This window comes from Pholcus phalangioides, unplaced genomic scaffold (genome assembly GCF_987345545.1).
Source record: "Pholcus phalangioides strain wild (caught in Gottingen) unplaced genomic scaffold, Ppha-v1.0 ptg000009l_1, whole genome shotgun sequence".
Taxonomy (NCBI): domain Eukaryota; kingdom Metazoa; phylum Arthropoda; class Arachnida; order Araneae; family Pholcidae; genus Pholcus; species Pholcus phalangioides.
Genome location: NW_028301602.1, coordinates 53,132,628 through 53,155,198, shown reverse-complemented (window position 1 = coordinate 53,155,198; position 22,571 = coordinate 53,132,628). Strand labels below are relative to the sequence as shown.

At 38.5% G+C, this 22,571-nt stretch overlaps 1 protein-coding gene across 1 annotated transcript in view; it reads left to right on the top strand.

Moving 5' to 3' along the window:
• The window catches only part of LOC149083293 (DNA excision repair protein ERCC-6-like), a 435,993-nt gene that overhangs the window by 269,083 nt on the left and 144,339 nt on the right, over positions 1 to 22,571 (top strand). Inside the window, exon 16 of the mRNA XM_089236536.1 lies at positions 17,086 to 17,196. Coding sequence (XP_089092662.1) covers positions 17,086 to 17,196 — 111 coding nt within the window. The remainder of the gene's footprint in view (positions 1 to 17,085; positions 17,197 to 22,571) is intronic.

Here is a 22,571-nt window from a genome sequence, read left to right as displayed (position 1 = left end):
AATTTGTAAGTTCTAAACAATTACTAAAAATAAGTAAGTCATCTACATGTATGGTATAGTCCTCCGATGACGAGAAGAGTTATGCGAACCCCCCTTTTTGGAGAGGGTCCATTTCGGTGCAGGGAAAGGATAAAAATTATCCCGGGTTGCCAGTAAAGGCCGCAAATCGGTTCTCTCTGTTATGAGGGTATTCTTCACGCTTCAGTGAACTCCGGGCCATGCTTTAAGGCATCGGAAGAATGGTCCTCTCGTGCTGCAGCAGGGATCCTGGCTGGGATCTCTCACCGGCCGTCCATTCTGAATTGACAGTGTGGAAAAAAAAGAAAATTATAAGAATTCTCCTATAGACTGTGTTTTGTCAGCCCATCTTTCGTCTTCAGCTCGTCTGCCACTGAAGGTTACCATCAAGGTCCATGGGTTCGAATCTGGGCATAGAACATTCGAAGCAAGTTCTTTACCTACCGAGCCTAGGGCGACCACCGATGGATGAAGCCTTCATTTCCCACCCAACTCCACTAGTTGGAAATTACCGCATGGCGATATATGACCGGAGTTGGTGTGCGGTGTAGTAGCCCATTCTTCTGGGGGCCATGGTCAAAAATGTTTTATACGAGCAGTGTTCGGCTTCAGCTTGATGCATGGAACTGATTATTAAAAAAAGGCTGGAGTTTTCGATCCCTTCTGCGGAATAAAAAATATAATTTTTGTATTAAAACAATATGCCGTAAGTGCTCGAGCATCCGGGTCGTCTTAAGAGCATCACTGGCTTTCCCGGGCCAAGCGATTTTTCTGAGGTTCTACCACGTAAATTCAGGAAAATTTCAACCAGATCTTATTTTTGTGAATCTAATGCAACAATGCCTTAAGACGACACTGTCGAACAGCCGGTGTTTACACAACAAAAACACTGCGATGACGACGTTATCGAGAGCACTGCCGTGGCGCTTTTAGTGAAATTTCTAGGAGGCCAAAATAGCGCTAAAGATGCCAAATGGGAAAGCGCCATTGCTAATGCGCTATTCTCGATGGGCAGTTGCTTTACCTAAAAGTAAATAATAGAATCTTCCGACGTGACGTAGCCAGTGTTCTTCTCGTGATCGGTGGACTATAGCAATTACTACTTTGTTAATTTCCTCAATTTTAATGTATGCACAACTATCAAAAGAACTTTGCCTAAATCCCATCTGAACTAAACCTTTTTCTAGTAATTGATACCAAAGCCTAACACTTTGCTTTAATCCATTTAAAGCTTTATTAAGTTTAAGTGCTTTTCCTTTCAAATTTTACTGATGGTATTCACTTAAACCGTCTGGAATTTTCATGTAGATTTCCTCACTTAAGGTTCCTTGCACAAAAGCCATAACAGCATCCATTTGATAGATTTCCCAATCATATATAGCTGCATATGCTAGCAAAACTCTTAACGCCACATAATGTACAACTGGTGAAAATGTTTCATTATAGTCTATCCTTTCAACTTGAGAGAAGCCCTTACCTACTATAGACGAGTTTTATACCTTTCTATCTCACCATTAGCATTGTACTTGATTTTGAAGATCCATTTGCAATCTACGATATTTTTATCTTTAGGCCAATCAACAATTTTCCAAGTATCATTTTTAATGTGACATGCAATGGTTTCAGATATTGAATGTTTCCAGCGATTTGCATCAGTGCCATTTAGAGCCTCATCAATGGTTTTTGGCTCATTTGGGAAACAATCTGTTGCCAGTGCTAATGCTTTGCCTATGCAAGCACGATTCAAATCTTGCATACCATCAGTATTATATTCTTGGTAACAATTTGGGAGTCTTATTTCTTTATGTGGGGTGAATCAATACAGGTGGAGCATTATTTACACTATCCATTTAAGTGCAACTGTCATGATCAGTGTCAGCATTTTCAATATGGTCATTTTCAGTGTCTTCGGAAATGTTCTCTCTAACTATTACACTATTTTGATTATGTCCCATCTCACTATCTACAGCAGTGGTTCTCAACCTGGGCCATGTGGGCCCTAGGATATTCCAGGGGGGCCACAGATGAAAATCTCACAAAACGGGAGCCACGGCTACTGATACAGGGACCACGAAGAAGTTTGTGATTTTTTTTAGTCACTCTAACTAAAAAAATTTAATTGCAAACAAAATACATAGAATAGCATATATATAGCATGTCTTTTTCGCAAATTTTCCCCTATTCAAGTAACATTAATATGAGGAAGAAAATAAAATAAGTTGTTCATGTAATCTCTGTGGTTTTTTACGACTTGGGGGTGATAGTAGGCCTTGACACAAACTATAGAAGAGGTTTAAGCAAAATGGAGTAACTGTAAAGACAGAAAATTGTGTGTGTGAAGACTTTTCATTCAAAGAGGGCTGCCATAAAGAAAGCAGCCAAAGATTTTTTGACCATTGACATTCTTTTGAGTGTTGGTAGTAAATGGAATCCAAGAAGTCGATGGGTGAAAAATGAAAGCTTTTAAAAAAAACCCATCATTTTCAGGCAATTACAGATGGATAGCCATCTAGTTTAGCACAAAGCTATCTTCAGCAGTGGTCTGATGGGGAATATATTTATAAAAATCGAATAAAGAATGATTGCTCTGGGGTATTTTTTTATGAATTTTGAGGGGATGCCAATTCATTGCCTCTTCTGAAAACAAATAAAGTTGAATTCCGTTATAACGAACTCCAAGAGACCAAATCATACATGAGAAAAAATACCCACGAAATTTAATTTTTTAAAATACATTGCTGTATAACTCAAGAAACTGTAATTGCATAAAATTACTGTTGTTTCAATCGCAAGTGTTCATATGCCATTCCTTTCAATTTAACAGGAAAAACATAATTTTAAACATATTTAAGACGGTCTTAACGTCATTTAGTTTGCTGATTGGTGTCTATATGCAATCCAAGAAGATAATGTATTGGGACTTCCTCTAAGATTGACACTACACCTTTAAAGTTTTTTAATCGATACTGCAATGCTTCCTATTAATTAACTGACCTACTACTTAAGCATGCTGCTGGCCTTTGACCTTTGACGACCAAACACACCCCGCTTCCCATCTCATTGAGATACCGAAGCGTTCCCGGAGGATGGGTATGTCTGGAAATTGTATTAGATATCTTCAGGATATAAATAAAAATATTACATATAGATTGCACATATAAATTCGCATATAATCAATGTTCGTCAATGGTTGGATCATAATATACGGAGGAAAAAAAATCAACTATAAAATCTACATCATAATCTTCGGAAAGTTCTTGATTCCATCCGAAGATGAAGACTAGCGTCTATGCGCTCTAAACAGCATCCCTTGACACTGTGGTCATAGCCTTGTTGAGATATACAGTCGGCCCCCCTGTATTCGCGGTTTGTTTTTCATTTATTGGAATTTTTTTTTCATTTTTTGCAATACTCAAAAATTGTCATTCATGTGGTTTTTTTTACAAAATTTGAGTTGTGCATGTTTAGGCTCATTTATCATCATTATGGCTCATTTTTGGATATGGTTCGCTACATTACTGTCATCACTAGAGCCGTGGCAGCTCCCAAGACAGAAACAGTCACCTCGGGTTGGATTAACCTTTGGCTAGAATGTGCGCTAAAGGGCACAACCATTTCTATAGCGCCAACTGAAAAGACTATAAAGGACATTGTCTCGTTAGCGAAACACGTGGGTGGAGAAGGGTTCAATAATATGGATATATAGAAGTCGAAAAACTAATTAATAGCAGTTCAAAGGTTATTGGCTGAGGAGGAATTCATGCAGTTGACTGGTCCTGAAACTGAAGCGGTACCAGATGAAGAAGATCAAGATAAAGAAATAAAAGACAAGTTGACCATGAGTAACAGCGGAAGGGCTTCGCACGTTCAAATCAGCAATAGATTGTTTTCATGGCATAGATCCCTCTATGGTACGCTCTTCACATGTAGAAAAATTGGTAGAGGAAGCCTTGTCAACATATTCCAACGTACTTGATGACATGAAGAAGAAACGACAAACAGAAATGACACAATGTTCTTTCAGAAAAAATCACTACACCCTCTTTGAAATTCCCTTATATCTCTGCGTTACAATGCTCTTCTCATGCTGTTCAATAAACGAGATATACAAAAGAAACCTTAGCTTCAGTTGTTCGCGGATTTCCGTATTCGCTGTCACCCTTGGAACTTAATCCCAGCGAATACGGGGGGCCAACTGTAATATATATAATCTCAATTTTTACAAGTTGATCATTCATCAGTACGAAATGCCAATAGGCGCCTACTGCTGGACTGCAACATCTCAAATCATTTCAATGCAATTTTCCTATCCTGCAAGAACAATGTTGTGGACATTAGAAAAAAAAAATTCTTAAAGGGCGTATGACCACATTTGAAGCAATTTAAATTCGTTTGAGACTCACTGCGTCTGCTGATTTCTCAGAAAAGTGCAATAAATTCGTCACGTAAGTCTTCACTTCGAAATGTCTGTAACCAGCTGAATTCATCTCTTTGTATCTGTCAACCTAAAATTTATGGTTTTTAGTGTTGATAATACGCATGCAAAACCAATTCAGCGACTCATTTTCACAATCTGCAAAAACTGTGTGTCGAATCAAAATGAAAATGTCAAATAATTGAAATTGTTCTTCGTATAAATGAAGTATTTTAATATTGAAATTTATATATAGAGATTAATCGTGACCGTAGTCAAACGTCTCATAAATGTCAAATTTTGTCATAAAACTGAGAGTGAGGCACGAATCCCCTTGCGCACAAGTGGAATTTTGAGACATTTACGCACAACCGAGCCCCTCTTGGTCATTTTTCTTTTTTTCTCCCAACCCTTTCTTCCTTTTGTTTCCTTCCTAAATTTATAAAAGTAAAAAGGACATAATCATTATACAAATTGCCGAAGTTCAATTACTTTAGTGCAAAAATGTCCAATTTTTTTTTTTGGGGGGGGGAGGGATACAGTCAAACCCCATTACAATGAACTCCAATATACCGGAGAAATCACTTCGTAATAACAAAATTTCGTTACAAAGGAATTCCAGATTTTTATATTGTTCCTATGTAAACTTGCCCGGGGATTAGAAAAGTTTTCGTTAAAACGATATTTTTTCCCCGTCATAACGGTATTTGTTAAAACGAGAGTCGACTTTATTTCGTCCCGAACTATTTTTTTATGTGTATATGCAGGCTCATGGGTAACAGGGCGTATGGCACTTTACGGGCGGGCCATTAGAAAAAGAAAAAGTATCCAAATTACGTGTCCACACACAACTCAGATATGTCATTCATGTTGTAAGGGGTTGTACAGTTATAAAGATAAAAAAACGTTTTATACCGTCCCAGTGTGCCAAAAAACCCAATTAAGACGTTGTTGCTCTGTCTTTCCCGATGCCAACTAAAATAATTTCACGTTTCTAAGTGCAATATTCACCGAGATATGCGAATTCGAAAAATTGAGGAAATTTGGGAAAAAACAGCATTCGATGCGGGTAAAATGGTTTCCCCCTCATTTAATGCAATTTTTTTTCCAACTTTCTTGGAATATCTCAGTGAAAATTTGAACTTAGACACGTTGAATTTTTTTGTCTGTGACCAGGAAACAACTTTCCAATTGGGTTTTGGGGCACAGGGTGTCCGCATAAAGAGTTAACATTTTTATTTTAATAACTATGTAACCCCTGGCAACATGAATCAAATATCTGAGTACTACACATTATTCGGGTACTTTTTCCAACTGGAAGTATGTTTCTAGGACCAAGGTTCGCCAGTAAAATGTCATATGTCCCATTACCTATGCGCCCTGTATATTAAATATAATACAGACTCTTATGTGAAATATTGCCCTGTGTTTAAGCCAACTCGTACGTTGCTTCGTCCGCCTGCGAGAGAGCAGCCATATTATGAACCAAAAAGCCACTTGAAGGTAGCTTGTCATCCAACGAAATATCAGATTTTCACCGTATCATAATTGAAGTCAACAAACTGATAATTTTCTTATTTGAAAATCTGGTTATTTATATTTTCCGATGGGCTTGAAATCCTGATAATGAATCATTATTATGTTCACATGAACAGCTTTGTCACTGCATACATGTTTTCTCTGGAATGAATGGTTCAAACAAATATTCAAAAAAATTTCACACATATTTTAGTTCATTTTTTTAAATTCATAGTAGGGCTACAACATAAACCTATATCCTTGATACATGTATTATTGTTAAAAACGATGTGAAAGGTTGAACTTTTCAATTCATTTGTGTGGCTACTCCCTCATTACTACTTTTATCCGCATGAAGAGAATAAAATTAATATAACTGCATGCTACTACTTTTTGTGATGTTTATCATTATAAGAATGCTATTTTTCTATGAATGCTATTGCTACTTTATTCTATTTTGGAAGCTACAACTGACAATTCTCAATGAAACCATAACCATTTACACACAAAAAAAACTAATTTGGTAATACTACAAATTTCATCCAGTACAGTAACTTGATGACATTGTGCCGTCTTCAAGCGCAGAGTTGCATTGTTACATTGATTGAAAATAATTTATTCAATTTTTTACTGTATTCTATTATATTTGTTTTGCTTTTTCATTATTTTCATAAATTAAACATTAATCAAATTAAATTCAAACATATTTATGCTTCAGACAATTTTTGAATAACTATCTTCTAATGGGAAAACAGGGGGGGGGGGGGAGGGGGAGTAGAAAATTATTCATGTTCGCAAGGGGGAGGGACCACAGGAATGAGAAATGGGTGAAAGGGGGCCATGGACAAAAAAAGGTTGAGAACCACTGATCTACAGGATCAGTTCTGTTATCTTCACAATCTACAGAACTGTTTTCCCTAGCCATTCTCCCAGCTAGTTGTAGAGTTTTTTTCTGGAGTATTTGTTTCCTTCTCAACATTGTCCGAAGTCTGAGTAGAAGCATCTTTTAAATTTTAAACCATTATGGGAGCCCAGAGCCCATAAATTGACAATTTCCAACATTTTTTCCGCATTTGAGTTGGAATTCCGAATTTAAACGTCTTGCCTTCGCCTGTGGAATGTCTTGTGATTTGTATGATCTCCTGGAAGATGTCCTGGATGTTCAAGACATTATTCTTGTAACGCTCTGTGGCAATGATTTGCATCCAGTCTTGTTCAGAGTACTCATATGATGTGGAGGCTATGGGGTCATTTTTATTTTTTTTCATTGCTGCCATTAGAATTTATTGGTTTTCTTTTCAATGTGTCAGATTGTTTACCTTTAACAGCAGGTCTATTGGTCTTTTTGTTGACTTTCTTCTTTATATGTTTATTATTGCCTTTGTCATCTGGATTCTGTTGAGTTTTTGCCCTGTCGGTGTTCAGGAACTTTTCAGGACTTTCAAGGTCACGAGTGATGGTGCCGTTCACTGGATCCTGTTCGTCAGATACAACTCCTGTATTTGAAGTTTCCGTTGAGTTATCATTATCATCTTTGCCTCCCAGCTTACTTCCATCATTAATGTATTTATCATTATTGGTGAGATTATGTAGAATTTGGATGGAATGAAATAGGAGTGAAAACTAATGTCTGTGATCCTAATAACAATCTGGTATTCTGTTTCTCTGACTCAGTTGTCTGTGCTTCTATTTCCGCTTGCAAAGGTACGTGGTTAGAGACCGATGCCGGGGACGATGACTGTGCCTTAGTACCTCCTTCATTGTTGAGCTTATATGCATCAGTTAATTCTACATGATGTCTCTTCTCTTCCATTGATAGCTCGGTGATAATGTCCGTGATTAAGTTGTTGATTTCTCCATTGTTGTTTGGAGTAGAATGGTGATCATTCGAAAGTCCAACAATACCATAGAATATATCTGATACAAGAAAACTTGGGAGAGGCCAAAAGGTGATCATCAACATTTTCATCAGTTTGAGCTTCCACCCCAAAAATTTCATATTGTTCAGGGTGTATAATAGAGTCGGTATTGAAATTTTGACCATCAGCAAGTGAGTCCTTTTGCTCAGATGTTGTCTCTGTTTTAAGATAGCCTTCTGTTGTCTCTGTTTTAAGAGGGCATTCTGTTGTCTCTGTTTTAAGAGAGCCTTCTGTTGTCTCTGTTTTACGAGAGCCTTCTGTTGTCTCGGTTTCAAATATGAAGACTGAGGTGACATCATTTCAATATGGAAACTATTGGAATACTCCGTCGACCTTTTATCAAGATATTCCGTCATTGAGTCTTGTATTACCTGTTGTTGCAGGTAGGATCTAAGATAATACCTTGACTTCCTCCCCATTTTTACTAATGATGCCTCGTTGTAATTACAATCCAAGTCCAGTGAGACATCAAATTCTGTGTGGTTTTTCATAATTTTCTTTGAAGGTGGGTTAAATAAAAAAATAGTTTCAAAAATATACGAACACTTTTTTTTTTTTAGAAAATTATAGGATATCAAAGTAATGTACAAATTAATTAAAGACCGTTACAAAATGAACAAATGAAATCGAGCCAACAGTTTTCAGGATAGTAATGTCGGTGGCAACAATTTTGTACTTTAGCTAGGGCAGATCATTGATATAACCACAAATACAAATTTTCCAAAATATTGGATGGCAGACAATAATACCAGGGCAAAAAACCAGAGGAACATGTTGCATCGGGCTTCTATTAATTACAGCAATTTATATTTGATATAATTTTGAACTCAACTGGCAGTTTAGCTTTTGTTTACATTTTCAACCATACAGGTCGCCCATGTTCGTTGTCGCCGAAAAGTGTTTCTTTTTTGGAGGGGGTGGGGGACACAGGCACATTCACAGTTACTATGTTGACAGTTATTTTCCAATTATGTTGAAATGAAATCCAGAGGTGTATTTATTCATTTTCGATGAAAGTTTGAAGAAACTCACCCAATGTTTTTTCTCTTTCCAATCTCTTTTTTCAACCCAGACCCAATGGTGACCGTTAAAACTTTGCCACGGTGACAGCCTCACGGTGGAACAGCAATAACTTTTGAATTTGTAGACAGATTCCCTCAAACAAACACCAGAACACTCCTCACACATTCCTACGTAAATTACCTACATTTTATTGCACAATTTTTTATTATAAACTATTAAATAATCAACAAAAGCACAGAGCCTAGTCAAAGTGCTAAAAACTGAAGTGCAGTGGGGAAAGCGATTCCGTTTCGGAGATTGGTTGTCATAAATAAGAAGGCAAAAAAAAAAAGCGGGGGGGGGGGGACAGGCTCTGTCCACACAGGAGATATTCCATGAGAGAGAAAAAGAAAGGTTGGGTTTTTAAGTATAGGTTTCTCTCTCTCCCGGGATCCCGTAACAAGCGTTCATCATCCCAAAAGCCGGGTTTTAGGTGTAGGCTTTTTGCGCCGCGTGAACCGAACTGGATCATTTCGCTTCGGCAGAAATGTGTTACATAATCACGCTACGCGTTTGTGTTTTGCAAGCGTGGTGCATCAGATCAGGACGGCTATATATTTGACCCTGGCATCAGCTATTCTATCGGCTGCATACTCCCGTTTGAAGGGAAGGGAAAGAGAACACACAAAAAATGAGATCAGTGAAATGCGCTTCACACGACGCATTTAACTCCTCCAGAAGCAGTCCGCCAATCACGCCCGCCGTAAAGCGCTGTCATGAGCCGTATTTCTCTGAGTAGGAAAACAGTCGTACTGCTTTTCTTATTGGTGAGTGGACGGTGTGTAGCGCTGCGTGATTCACGTTGCACGCGGCACTGAAAACCTGCTCCTAGGAAAATCCGGCTTAACAGGATAGAGCTTGTCTGGTTTTACAGGAGGGGGTGGGGAGAGACGAGCCGATTAGCCTCTAGCTGAACCCAGTTTTTTTTTTTTAACCTTCAGAAAATAACTTTCGGGTGTCTTTGTGTTCGGAGTCATTCTGGTATTACGTCAGCATCGGGTGTGGGGGGTTGGATACGCTTACGTCATTAATCACCCTTTAGAAAAATATGAAATATTCTTTATGGCATCTTACACTCGGTGCGCCAAAAACGAGTTAAACTTTTCACTAGTTTGTGGGCACCTAAACTAGCATTCTCCCTGTTGAGTCCCCTACAGAGCCACTTTAGTGATTTCTAAATACTTAGTGGATCTAAGTGATTTGAAAATGTGTCGCGAGCCGCGTAAGTGCTCTGGACCTGTGGCGCGCGTCATACAAGGGATCCGTGATTATGCCGCGGATCACTCAAGTAATCTGGGAATGTGCTGCGATAACTTGAGTGATGTAGAACCGCACTGGTGGCCGCACCAATGCTCTATAAAGGTCTGGACACACATATCCGCACCGTGCCAGGACCGCAGCTCGGGCGTCAGTTGGCCGTGGCTCGGCTCGTTCCTCTTCAGACCACACCTTTCCGTGTGTTGCCCGTGTCGCTGCCGTATGCTGACTACGAAGCTGTGTCGATTGCTTCAAGTCTTTAACGCAGCCGGTTCGGTGTAATCAAAATGTTCAGTAAATTAATTAACAAGAGTGATTTGGATATAATAACCCTAGCGTAAATTAACAATAATTAATTGTTCTAAACTGATTGTTTCTGTAAATAATCTATACATGTATATAAATTTTTATTTTGGATTGATCTCCAATAGATTTTTTGTATGTGACAAACCCGCAAAAAAGGATAGAATCTTTAAATGCAGCTGGAAATAAAAAGACGGTCATTTGCTTAGTTTGACTATATGCATTCTTGTTTATAGTTTGGAGAGAGGAGATTATTTACGGAGTGATAAAAGGGGAGAGAGAAAAAAAAAGTCATATAGAAATTAAAACAATCTGTGGGGGAGAGGGGTACTCTCTCTTCCTCACCTACACACTCGTTTTTTTTTTATTCAGAGTCAACGGCCATCATAAATATAATCATCTGTAGGGGCAGGTGGTGTCAAATTCCGATAACACCTGGGAGAAGTGTATCTCAGCTCAGTAGGAGCATATTGTACGAAAGAGCGAGCATATCTTTTACTCTGTGTGTGTGTGTGTGTGTGTGTTCTTCTAAACTGAAAATTGGCTCCTCTGCAGATGGCAAATGGATATTAAAATCAATAACAATTGGGGTGTTTAGTCTGCCAGGGCTTGATTCAATGATAAAGCCTCACCAGTATTCGATAGTAATTTAAAGCACTCATTGCCAAAGTCCCAGTCGCTGAAACACCTTTGTCAGATATTTAGCACAAAGGTGCTCGACTTTTTGGAAGGTGTGGGCCACTTCATTGTTTTGAAATATTTCGCGGGCTTCTTAAGTTATCCAGAAATGAGTCTCGATCCTCCAAAATTATCTAAAAAGAAGTGGCACGTGTCGCTTAAGTGATCTGCAAGCATGCCGCGGGCCACTCGAGAGATCTGGAAATGTGTCACTAACCACTCAAATAGGGTAATCTGCAAATGTATCACGATCCACTTAAGTGAACTGGAGGTGTGCTGTTAGTCGCTCAAGTGATTTTGAAATGTGCGTGAGACCACTCGAGAGCCTTGTTTTGTTTTTTGTTGTCACGGGCCACATCAAATGCTTCCGTGGGCCGCATTTGGAGCACAGGACATTGGTTAAGCATTTATGGCTTAACATGTTGCATCTGATGTGAGTACCAAATTTAAAATGTCTCATATATTTTCCCATAAGAAAAAACCCAAAAATTTTCGAACCGTTTTCTATTTATATATATAATTTATTTGGTTAATATTAACCAAAAAAATGATTCATTTATAGAGCATCGGAAATTAAACCCAGTTAGTTTTCCAAGTTTACATTATTATTTTAACAAAAATCTCCCCAGCAAAATTTCGTTATATGCTATGTGAAACATAATTTTAAACTTTGTTTTCCCATCAAAGTTGTGAAAATGTTAATCCATATGTTTTCTACATATTACGCTAGTACCACAGAAGCGGGGCCAGGTGCGTCCAAACAATTTCGGGGCACGAAAAATGTTTAGGACACAACCTCTCTTTAACAAGATTTCATATATTTTGTGGGAAGAGGGAATCGGCATACTGAATATACGCGAACGCTAAGAAATACCCCCGTACAAAAAAAAATAATAACTACACAAATGTGAATTAACACAAAAATTAATGGAGGTAATTTTAAACCAATGTGAGAAACCGTTTCCGAAATTAAGAAAAACTTTAGAATCGATGGATTAAAAATAATTGAAAGAAATAATTCCAGAACTATTGAAAATTCAGAATTAATAAAAGTAATAATGCAGAAATTGATTAAAATCAAGAAATAAATGGAATTAATAATTCAGCAATTGATGAAAATTGAGAAGCGACATAAAATAAATGAGCGCTCTCTCCTCTTTTATAAAAAAATCTGCGCTCTCTCTCTCTCTCCCGAGCCCGCACCGTCACCGTAAAAATATAAAATAAACTAGTTGGTGGCGGTGCTCGGCTACGGTGCGGATATGTGTGAACGGCTGCATTGCTTAGCAAAGAATTATTCTTTGACCGTGTGATGACCTACACTCGGCCGACGCACGTGTCGGACACGGTGCGGAAATGTGTGTCCAGACTTTAACTGTGTCACATGCTACTCAAGGGATCTCTAAATGTGCCACGAATCGCTTCAATGGTCTGGACTTATGCCACGGGTCACTTCAACAATCTGTGAATGTGCACTTGGTTAATTTTTAGAAAAATTCGGTTTGAGAGGGACAGGCCCCCCCTCCAGGGCCATATTTGGTCCGCACAGGCCAAGTGTTTACTGCGGGTCAAGGGTTACCTATCCCGCCTTTATTAGCGTATTACTTGTATGTAAAAACGCAACACTAAAGTGAACGTAACTTTGATTCTAAGCATCATATAAACAAAACAAGGCCCGTTTTGGAATCACAACAAATAGGGCTTTTATAAAAAATGAAAATCCGTATTTTCTTCCAAAATGACGTTTTCAACGTAGTCGGATACCTTAAGACGGTCCTGCCTATGTGGCTTACAGGTGTCACTCAAGTGGCTCGCGGCGCATTCCCATATTACTTGAGTGACCTGCGGCACATTGTAACATAGCCTTGTTGACGCTCGCCTGACCTTTGCCCCTGATGTAATGGTAGTGCATGTTTTATGTTTTATTATTGAGTTTGTGTTGTGTCTATCATACTGTATGTTTATAATTATTTCCTGTCGACTAAAACTTGTTACTTACGGACGTTTTCGGTGCCGACGTGTTACGAACTGTTTTAGGAAGAAAGGGAAACTAGTTTCCGAACTTGCCGCTTGGAACGCTGATGTCGATGGGGGCGCATGTGCGTTACTCCTCATTTGCATGCTTAGTGATTTGGGAGCTATATATAATCACGTCCGTGCTTCAAATCGGCCTTCAGTCTCGTATAGCGCTAGAATCGCTAATCATCCGAACAACTCGGCTGGTCCGATGTTCCCGTCAGTTGCTCTCCAAGAATGCCGTTCCGGGATGTCTGCTGGTGTCCGTTATCGAGCTTAATGCTTTCGTAGATCTTGCCGACTGCGATCTGGCATTGGCTGGCATGGTCAATAGCAGTGATCTGATAGTTTCCTCGTATGACGCTGCAATCTGATGCTACCCTTTCGTCACGACGTCCACCATCGGACTCCACCGCCCGAACGCCGAAATCCACGTGTAGCACGCCGATGTCCGCGATCTAACGACGCCTCTTCGTCAACGCCCTGGGTTCGTCGAGATATCCGTTAACTGGACTCCATCACTTGATTGCCGAATACCTTGTGTGGTTCTACCGGTGTTTGGGATATAATATCGCCTCATCTACGCCCTGGGTTCGTCACGATATCCGTCATCTGACTTCTACTGCTTGATCGGTGAAGACCAAATGTGGTTCTGTCGACGTCCGTGATCCGATTCCGCCGCCTCGTCGACGCCTTGGGTTCGTCGCCGAACTCTTTGTGATTCTACTGACATCTGTGGTCGAGCATCGTTTCTTTAAGACCATAGCTGAGTGTCACTTCTGCCCTGGTCGTTTCACTATAAGTACACTTTGCGATTTTCCTACTAGTGAAGGGTTTGCCCTTGAATTGATGTCTTAACTAATGTTTTAATTTGTAATAATAGAAATAAATAGTTGTTCGAAACTGTTTTGTTCTTTGGCAGATAAAGACATACATTGCAACATTTACAGATCACACTTATAACCTGCGTCGCTGTTCTAGATCACTTAATTAAGTGGCTCGCAACATGTTTTCAAATCAATGAAGTAGTCCCGCACTCTTCCAAAGGTTGAGTTAATTTGAAATGTTTACCGCGAGTCATGCAGGTGGTCTAGAAGTGTGCTGCGAGCTGTTTGAGTCATCTGGAAATGTGCCGGAAGTCACTTAGATGATCTGAAAGTGCGCAGCGGGCCACTTGAGTGGCCTGGAAAAGTGTCAAGAGCGCCACTAAAATAATCTATAAGTGGCTCAATGCATTTTTTAAAGTGTTAATGTATCGCAGACCATTAGGTGATCTGTGTGCTGCGAGCCACTCAAGTGATCTCAAAGCGTGCCACTCAAATGATCTGTAAATTTGCCTTCAGTCACTTACAGTATAATCTGCAACTGAACTACATGCCGCTTAAGGGAACTGGGGGTTTGTTGGAGGTTGCTCAAGTGATTTGGAAATGTGCTTGGGGTCTTTTAGCTGATCTGGATATATGCTGTTGGCAGCTTGAATGATCTGCAAATGTGCTGCAAGCCACTGAAGTAATCTGGAAATGTGTCCCTCTTAAATGATTTGATGATCGTTCGTGGGCAACTTGTGTGGTTTTGTTATTTGTCCTGGGCCACGTGAGATGACTCCAAGGGTCATGGGTTAGCAGGTTTGTTTTAAGGCATACTAGGTTCGTGCGTATGCTATTGACGACCCTGGTGTCTATTTTTTTTTTGTCTAAATAAAACAGACATTCATCAACATATGCGGGCTATTCTAATCATTGTATCCTTCGGATGTAATGTAACTCCAGGAGGTGTTACATCAAGGTTGTTCAACATTCAGTAGAGTGTGGGCCATTTCATTGATTTTGAAATGTGTCGCCGGTCACTTAAGCTGACCTGGGTCAATTGAGCACTCTGGAACTGTGCCGCAGTGATCAGTAAATTTAAAAAAAATGTGGTTCACCTAAATGATCTGGGAATGTGCCGCAGCACACTGAAAGAATGTGGAACTATGGCGCAGGTTATTGAGCGATCTTTCATGGGTCAATTGAGTGCTCTGGAACTGTGTCATGGTGATCTCTAAATAGTTTGCGAAATATTTAATGATCAGGGAATGCGCAGTAGGTCACTTGAATGATGTGTAAATGTGCCGTCGGTCACTTGAATGACATGTAAATGTATCTCGGGTCACTTGAGTGGTCTGGAACTCTGCCGTGAGTCACTTAAGTTTTGGTGAACAGTGTCGCAGGTCACTCAAGTGATCTAGGAATGTGCCACAGCTCACAGGTAACTTGAGTAATCTGGAACTGTGCCATGGTGATCTGTAAATGTGATGCAAGCCACTTGAATGACCTGAAACTGTGTCGCAGGGTCTCTTGAACGATCTGGAAGTGTATTGCTTAATTCATTTTTACAAAATTAGGTTTGAAAATGTGGGCCACAACAGATGACTCTCGGGCCACATCCAGCCTGTGGGCAGTGAGTTAGGCATGCATGCGCTAAATTTCTATGGCACCTAGACAGTTTTTTTTCTTTCTTCAAAAAGCACGGGGGGGGGGATTGATCAAGGTCATTAAGTGGACTTTTCAAGTAACAGTAGAAATTTGATAAATTTCTTTTTAGTTTTTCCATTTGTTTTGTTTTTGATTTTTGATCCCACATTCTGTGAAAATGAAACATTTTTTAAATTTGTTAGAGAACTTTTAGCTTCTTGAAATATCAATAGATCATACTATAATTAAATTATATAAGGTGTGAATCTCAATGAGACAACATTTTTAAATGCTAAGATAATTTGGGAATTACATTTTTTTCCCTCCTATTTTTTTCTATTTTTTTTTTTTTTTTTTGGTGGTGGTCTTATTTTTCCTATTTTTTTTTTCAAATTTTCACTTCTAGGCCTGATAGTGTTATTTTGCAGGAGAAAACGTAAACATCCCCAAGGAAAAAATCTGAACCTCTGTGATTCCCTAAGCTGTCTCAACTCCCACTCTATAATAAAATGAAGATTTTGGAAGGTCAAAGATGTAAACATAAAGCATATATAAAAAAGAAGGAAGTACACCAAACAGAATATTGAGTAAACTGTCTGGTTGTGATCGATGTGTCCCTCTGGTTATGAAGTCCATGAAACAGTACTTAAGCCATTGGTAACTATTGCTGTTGCACTGTCGGGGATGCCACTCCAGCTGCCTGTCCAGTGTCAAAGAATGTTTAAAACTGATCAGTGTACAGTGCCCAGGTCGTTTCGGAAGGGACAAAAAAAAAAACTCTGAAGAACTGAAAACTACGACTCCCTCTGCCTGGGTGTGAATGGACTTGGTGCTTATCATTCTTTTTTCTTAAAAACTAAAAAAGCTGAACACAAATATATTTTGAAAGAAAGTCAGAATTTCTAAGAAATTAGCAAAATAAGTGTACATTTTATTGTGGGGTCCCGAGGCATTGCCTCAGCCTACTTATGGCCCTGAGTAGTGTTCTCAGGAGTGTTCTCAGGAAAAAAAAAATGTCTGTCCTCTGTATCTTAATGGTAGAGCACACATCTAGAAAGTGCAAGGTTGGTGGTTTAATTCCCGCAGAGGAATGTGACTTTTCTTTCAATTTTATTTGGAAGTCATCTCTGTACGTCGTGTGATTTCTGCATAGTTCCCTGGTAAACAACATGTAGCTCTCCCATCTTCCAAGATCAAATTATGAAATTTCTTAGAAATGTAGACTTTATTCTATTATTTTCAGATTGGTTTGTTTATTTTCATTTATGGTGTGAAAGATGAAAATGAATTTCTCTATTATCTAATGTTTTTATTTTGTTTATTCTCTTGCAACCCTTCCTTGTTGATTATCACAACTTATTTTTAAAAGTTTTAAACATATTTTCAAGTATTTCAATTTGAAGCAACAAACTTCAATCTTCTTTTTTTTTTTTTTAAATCCTGGCAGATGATAGAGGTATTGGAAGTGTTTATTAGAAAAAGTAATTATACTTACATGAAAATGGATGGTTCAACTGCCATTTCAGCACGTCAACCAGCAATCGCTAAATTCAATTCTGTAAGTCTCAAATATTTTAATACCTACCTTCTGCGTACAATGTTTTCCTGCATATAATCCATGGCAACATATACAGTCTGCCCCCCGTATTCGCTGTGTTGCATTTTTGGGGTGATCGCAAATAACCAAAATTATAGGTTTTTTTTGTTTATCTCATTTATTGAACATCATGAGAAGAGCAGGGTGATGCAGAGGTAGAAGGAAATGTATAAGAGTGTGCAACGGCGATGTTTAGGCGTTGTTTCAGTAGTTGGCGATGTTTTCTGAAAGAACATTGTGATTTCTGTTAGCTGTTTTTTCTTCATATCAAGTATGTTGGAATATGTTGACAAGGCTTCCTCTACTAATTTTTCTACATGTGAAGAACTGTGTAGAACAAGTGAATGTCATGAAAATAATCTATTGCTGATTTGAACTTGCAAAGCTCTTTCGCTATGTTACTCATGGTGAACTTGTCTTCTACTTAAGAGCTGCCATGACTCTAGTTATGACAGTAATGGCGTTAGTGATAGTGTGTAATTCTTCCATACCTTCAAGACATTTTATGCATTGGCATCTTCTATTGCGTGCACAATCATCTCCATTGAGCGGCGTGTATAGTGAGCCTTGAATGTTCACTTTATCCCCTGATCAAGGGGCTGAATGATAGATATTGATTAGGAGGCATATAAAGGACTTTCACACCATCAGCTTTGAAGACATTTTCATCTTGTTGTCCAGGAGCATTATCCAGTATCAAAAGAACTTTGGATGACATGTTTTCACTCTCAAGAAACACTGTTTAAACCAATCCAGGAAAAGTGCTTTCATAATCGAAGCCTTTTATTGTTCATCCAAAATACTGGCTAGCTTTGACATCCTTTCTCTTCAATGCTTGTGGATTTGTAGATTTGAAAATTAGGGTGGGCTTTATCATGTACCCATATACATTTGCACAAAACAACATAGTAAGTCTATCTTGAAGTCATAGTAAGTCTAAAACCAGGCACTCGGTTTTCTTCTTGATTAATACATGTTCTTTGCAGCATTTTCTTCCAAAATAGTGCAGTTTTGTCAGTGTTAAACACCTGCTGAGGTGCTTAACCCTTCTCTTCAATAATTATCTGCAAAGTCTTTGGAAATTTTCTGGCTGCCTCCTGGTTGGCAGAGGCTTGTTAGGTGGCAGTTTTTACATTGTGTAATCCGAATCGTTTCTTAAACCTATGAAACCAACCTTTTGTTGTTGTTGGGAACCATCGAGTCGATTTCGACTCCTGGTGACTCTATAGATCATGGCTCTCCAAGCTGGTCTGTCATTCACAGCATGTCTAAGTTGTGCTACCTTCATTCCAGTGCTTTGCAATACATCCTCTATCCATCTGGTGCTTGGTCTGCCTCTACCTCTCATTCCCTCAATTCTTTTAAGCATTACCATTTTTTCTAGTGAGCCTTCTGTACACATTATGTGACCAACCTTTACTTACATAAAATTCTGATGAAATAGACGTTTCACCAGCCCTTCCCTTTATAGAAGCGTAAAATGTTATTGAATTTTCCGTTATAATATTACAATGAATTGGAATACCTTTTTTGTAGTAGTCTTGTACTGAAAATGCTGTTTTTTTGTGGGTACAAGAAACACATGGATCCCGTAGGTGATACAAAGTTTTTGCTGCCACAGGTGCAGCTACAGCGGGCCACAGCAGCAATTGACTTACTTTCGCCAAGCATAGTCAATATATCCAATTTTTACATGTAAACCTTTCACTTTTTTTGTCTTTCCGAAGCATTATCAATAGCACTAGAAAAATGAGCCATCTTAAACACACACAACTCTAATTTTGTAAACAAAACACGTGAATGACAATTGCTGAGTGTTTCCAAAAAAAAAATTCTAATAAAGGGAAAAAAACCGCGAATACTGGAGGGCCGACTGTAATTTATTGTTGCAAATTTTTCTGCCTTTAGAAAAATATGTTATCGTATAATTTTTTAATGCAGATTTCATTCACTAGTGATGAAATTTCAAGGAATAGAAGGGGTTTGTTTGTTTTTGGTAGAAAAAATTTGATTTTCCTGTTCTCGTCTATACATACCCATCATAAATCTTGAAAAAATATTTTTTACACATCAATTTTTTTAAATATTCATTTTTATTCTAACTCCTAAAAAAAAAAAAAACAACTTCAGATTTTATAATACTTGCAGACATAAAATATATAATTTATATTATATTAATGCATATAATAGATAAAATACACTCATTGTCATAAAAATTTGCACACCAAGAAATAATTAGCGAATCATAATGAAACTTGGCATGAAGATACGTGTCTGGCAAATATGCAACCACAGCATGGTTGCGTGGTAATGCGACCAGAAGACATTGAACTTCATTCTCTTTGTCGTATAAAAAAGGTAAGCATTGGAATTTTGCCTGGACTTAATCTATTGCAAAGGGATGCTTTTTCATTAGGGATGCCATTACGCCATGATCAAAGACAATATGATCAGCTGTCAGAGTTCAAGAGGGGAAAAAATCATTGGGATGATGGAAGCCGGATGGTCGACTCGGCAAGTAGCCCGACATTTAGGCCGATCTGACGGTACTGTTAGGAGGTGTTGGGACGAGTGGATGAAAGAGAGGTCACATGCATGGTGGTCAGGCTCAGAACAGCCTTGGCAGACCAATATTTGAGAAAACATCACTCGACAAGCAGTCACAGTGCCAACTGCATCATTGTCCACTATTCAAACACAGGCAGCAGCTTAACTACAGGCCTCTGTGTCTGTCCGTATCGTCGCAAGGTGCCTTGCTGAAGAAAATTTGATATTGTGGTGCCCATTATGTGTGCTACCAATGACACCCACTCACAGTTGCTTCCATTTGGTGTGGTGTCGAGCTCGATGGGATTGGACCACAATCGAATGGAACCAGGTCATCTTCAGCAACTAATTGAGATTCAATTTGGGCAGTGATGACAACTGCGTAAGTTGTCATACTCTAGAGCCACCACAGCAGATGTCATATATCGACAGATATTCTTTAGGCACAGGGGTAGGTACAACAGGTACTTTCCCATATATACCGATGGCTCTAAGAGCCCTGGGCATGTCGGTTGTGCCTACATCTGCTGTGAGGAGACATCTTTCAAACTTCCAGACATATTTTCTATTTACTCGGCAGAGCTGTACGCAATCCTTCAGGCGCTACGTCATATACGACGCAAACGCCACCGACGATGCATCATCTATAGCGACTCTCTCAGCGCATTGCAAGCACTGTGTTACTTCACTTTTCACACTCATCCATTCATCCATGCCATTTTTCATGAACTACATTACCTCACTCATCATGGTACTGCAGTAAAATTTTACTGGGTACCAGGTCATGTAGGAATACCGGGCAACGAAAAAGCAGACAACGCAGCTCGAACAACAACTAACATTGATAATAGCCTTTTGGTACCTGCCAGTGACCACTTCTCAATCCTCCGGGAAGTGATGCATCGCCACTGGCAGGATCATTGGAACAATCAAATTAATAATAAACTTCATGCCATCAAGCCCACACTTGGCCACTGGCGTTCGAGCTGCAGGACTAACCAAAAGGAGGAAGTTCTGCTTGCCCGGTTGCGCATAGGACACAGCCGTATCACACAATCATATCTTTTATTACGAGAGAGTCAGCCACAGTGCCCTCATTGTCAAAGTCCATTGACCATTGCTCATGCTTTTACTTGTTCACATCATCGTCATCATTTTACGACCGCTTTTGGTCAAAGTCATCTTGCACTTCATGACATTTTAAATGACCATTGCGATGCATCTCGCGTTTTTAAATTCATCAAAGCCATTGGTTTTTATAACAAATTATAGATTTTTACAATTCATGTCATTGTTTTATGCTTCACGTTGCTTTTTATCATGCCTGATTTTAGTATTTTAACATGACAAAAGGATGATTTTTCTTATTTTTATAATTTGTTTTGGCACAGTCTGACCAAATTGGTCCTTGCGCCAGAAAATTTAAAATCCAATCCAACCCAAAAATCCTCTATTTACGCATTATTTCCCCAAAATTTCACGGAATGGAAAAACCAAAAAATTATTGCGCATATTAAAATCACCGTAACTCTTATGCTACACACAACACAAAATTATGGCGCCAAATATCGTCTGCTATTTTCCACTGATTTTTTTACTTTCATTAATATCATTTAGTTCTAAAATTTAACAACATTATCACAAATATGTATCATAAATATGATTGTAAAAAAATTTTAATTCAAAAAATAATTAAATTTCACTTACTTCGCATAGGGAAGCTCCGTTTCCGTGAGGAACTTGGCGCTCTAATGCACAGTTCACGATTCTTGCATTTGTCCTTATAAAACTCTAGAAATCCCTTTTTTATCCGAATTTTAACATTCTGGAGCCGAAAATCACTGAATTTTTGCAGTAATTTCGAAAAAAATTGACAAAAATTATTCAAAAACGCTAATAATATTAATAAAAAGGAAGACGTCCTAAAGGATCCTACAGTAAGATAACATTGAGCAGCGCGCTACCAAGGGCCAAATAGGCGCATGCGCCAGCCTGTGTATTGAGTTCTATATCGAGCTGGAGGGAGTATGACGTCAGCAATCTTCGCCTTGGTAGTGCTGACAACGGCGTCCGCAACATCATTCGTCGGAAGATCACGTGACTCTGTGGAAACACGCATAATCCCCCATTATTTTCTTATGGCATAAATAGGAGTTTAAAACAATAAATGAAAGAAAATTTCTAGAATTAATGAAATAGATAATTTCAGTTCCAAAATAAATGAAAGTGATAATTACAGCATTAATGAAAGATAATTCCAGAATTAATGAAAAATTTCAGCATTGATGAAAGTTATAATTCCAAAATCATAAAAGTGATAATTCCAGCATTAATGAAGAATAATTTCAGAATTAATGAGAGAGAGAATTCGGCATTGATGAAAGAGAGAATTTTGGAATTAATGAAAGAAAAATTCTAGTTTTAACGAAAGAGGGAATTTCAGTTCCAAAATGAATGAAAGTTATAATTCTAGCATTAATTAAAGATGATTCTGTAATCAATGAAAGATAATTCTGTAATTAATGAAAGATAATTCTGTAATTAATGAAAGATAATTCTGTAATTGATGAAATATAATTCCAGAATTATTGAGAGATAATTCCAGAATTATTGAGAGATAATTCCAGAATTATTGAGAGATAATTCCAGAATTATTGAGAGATAATTCCAGAATTATTGAGAGATAATTCCAGAATTATTGAAAGAGAATTCCAGAATTAATGAGGGAGATAATTCAGCATTGATTCAGAAGTAAGGAGTCCAGATCAGACTCATCTCGACTGCATCAA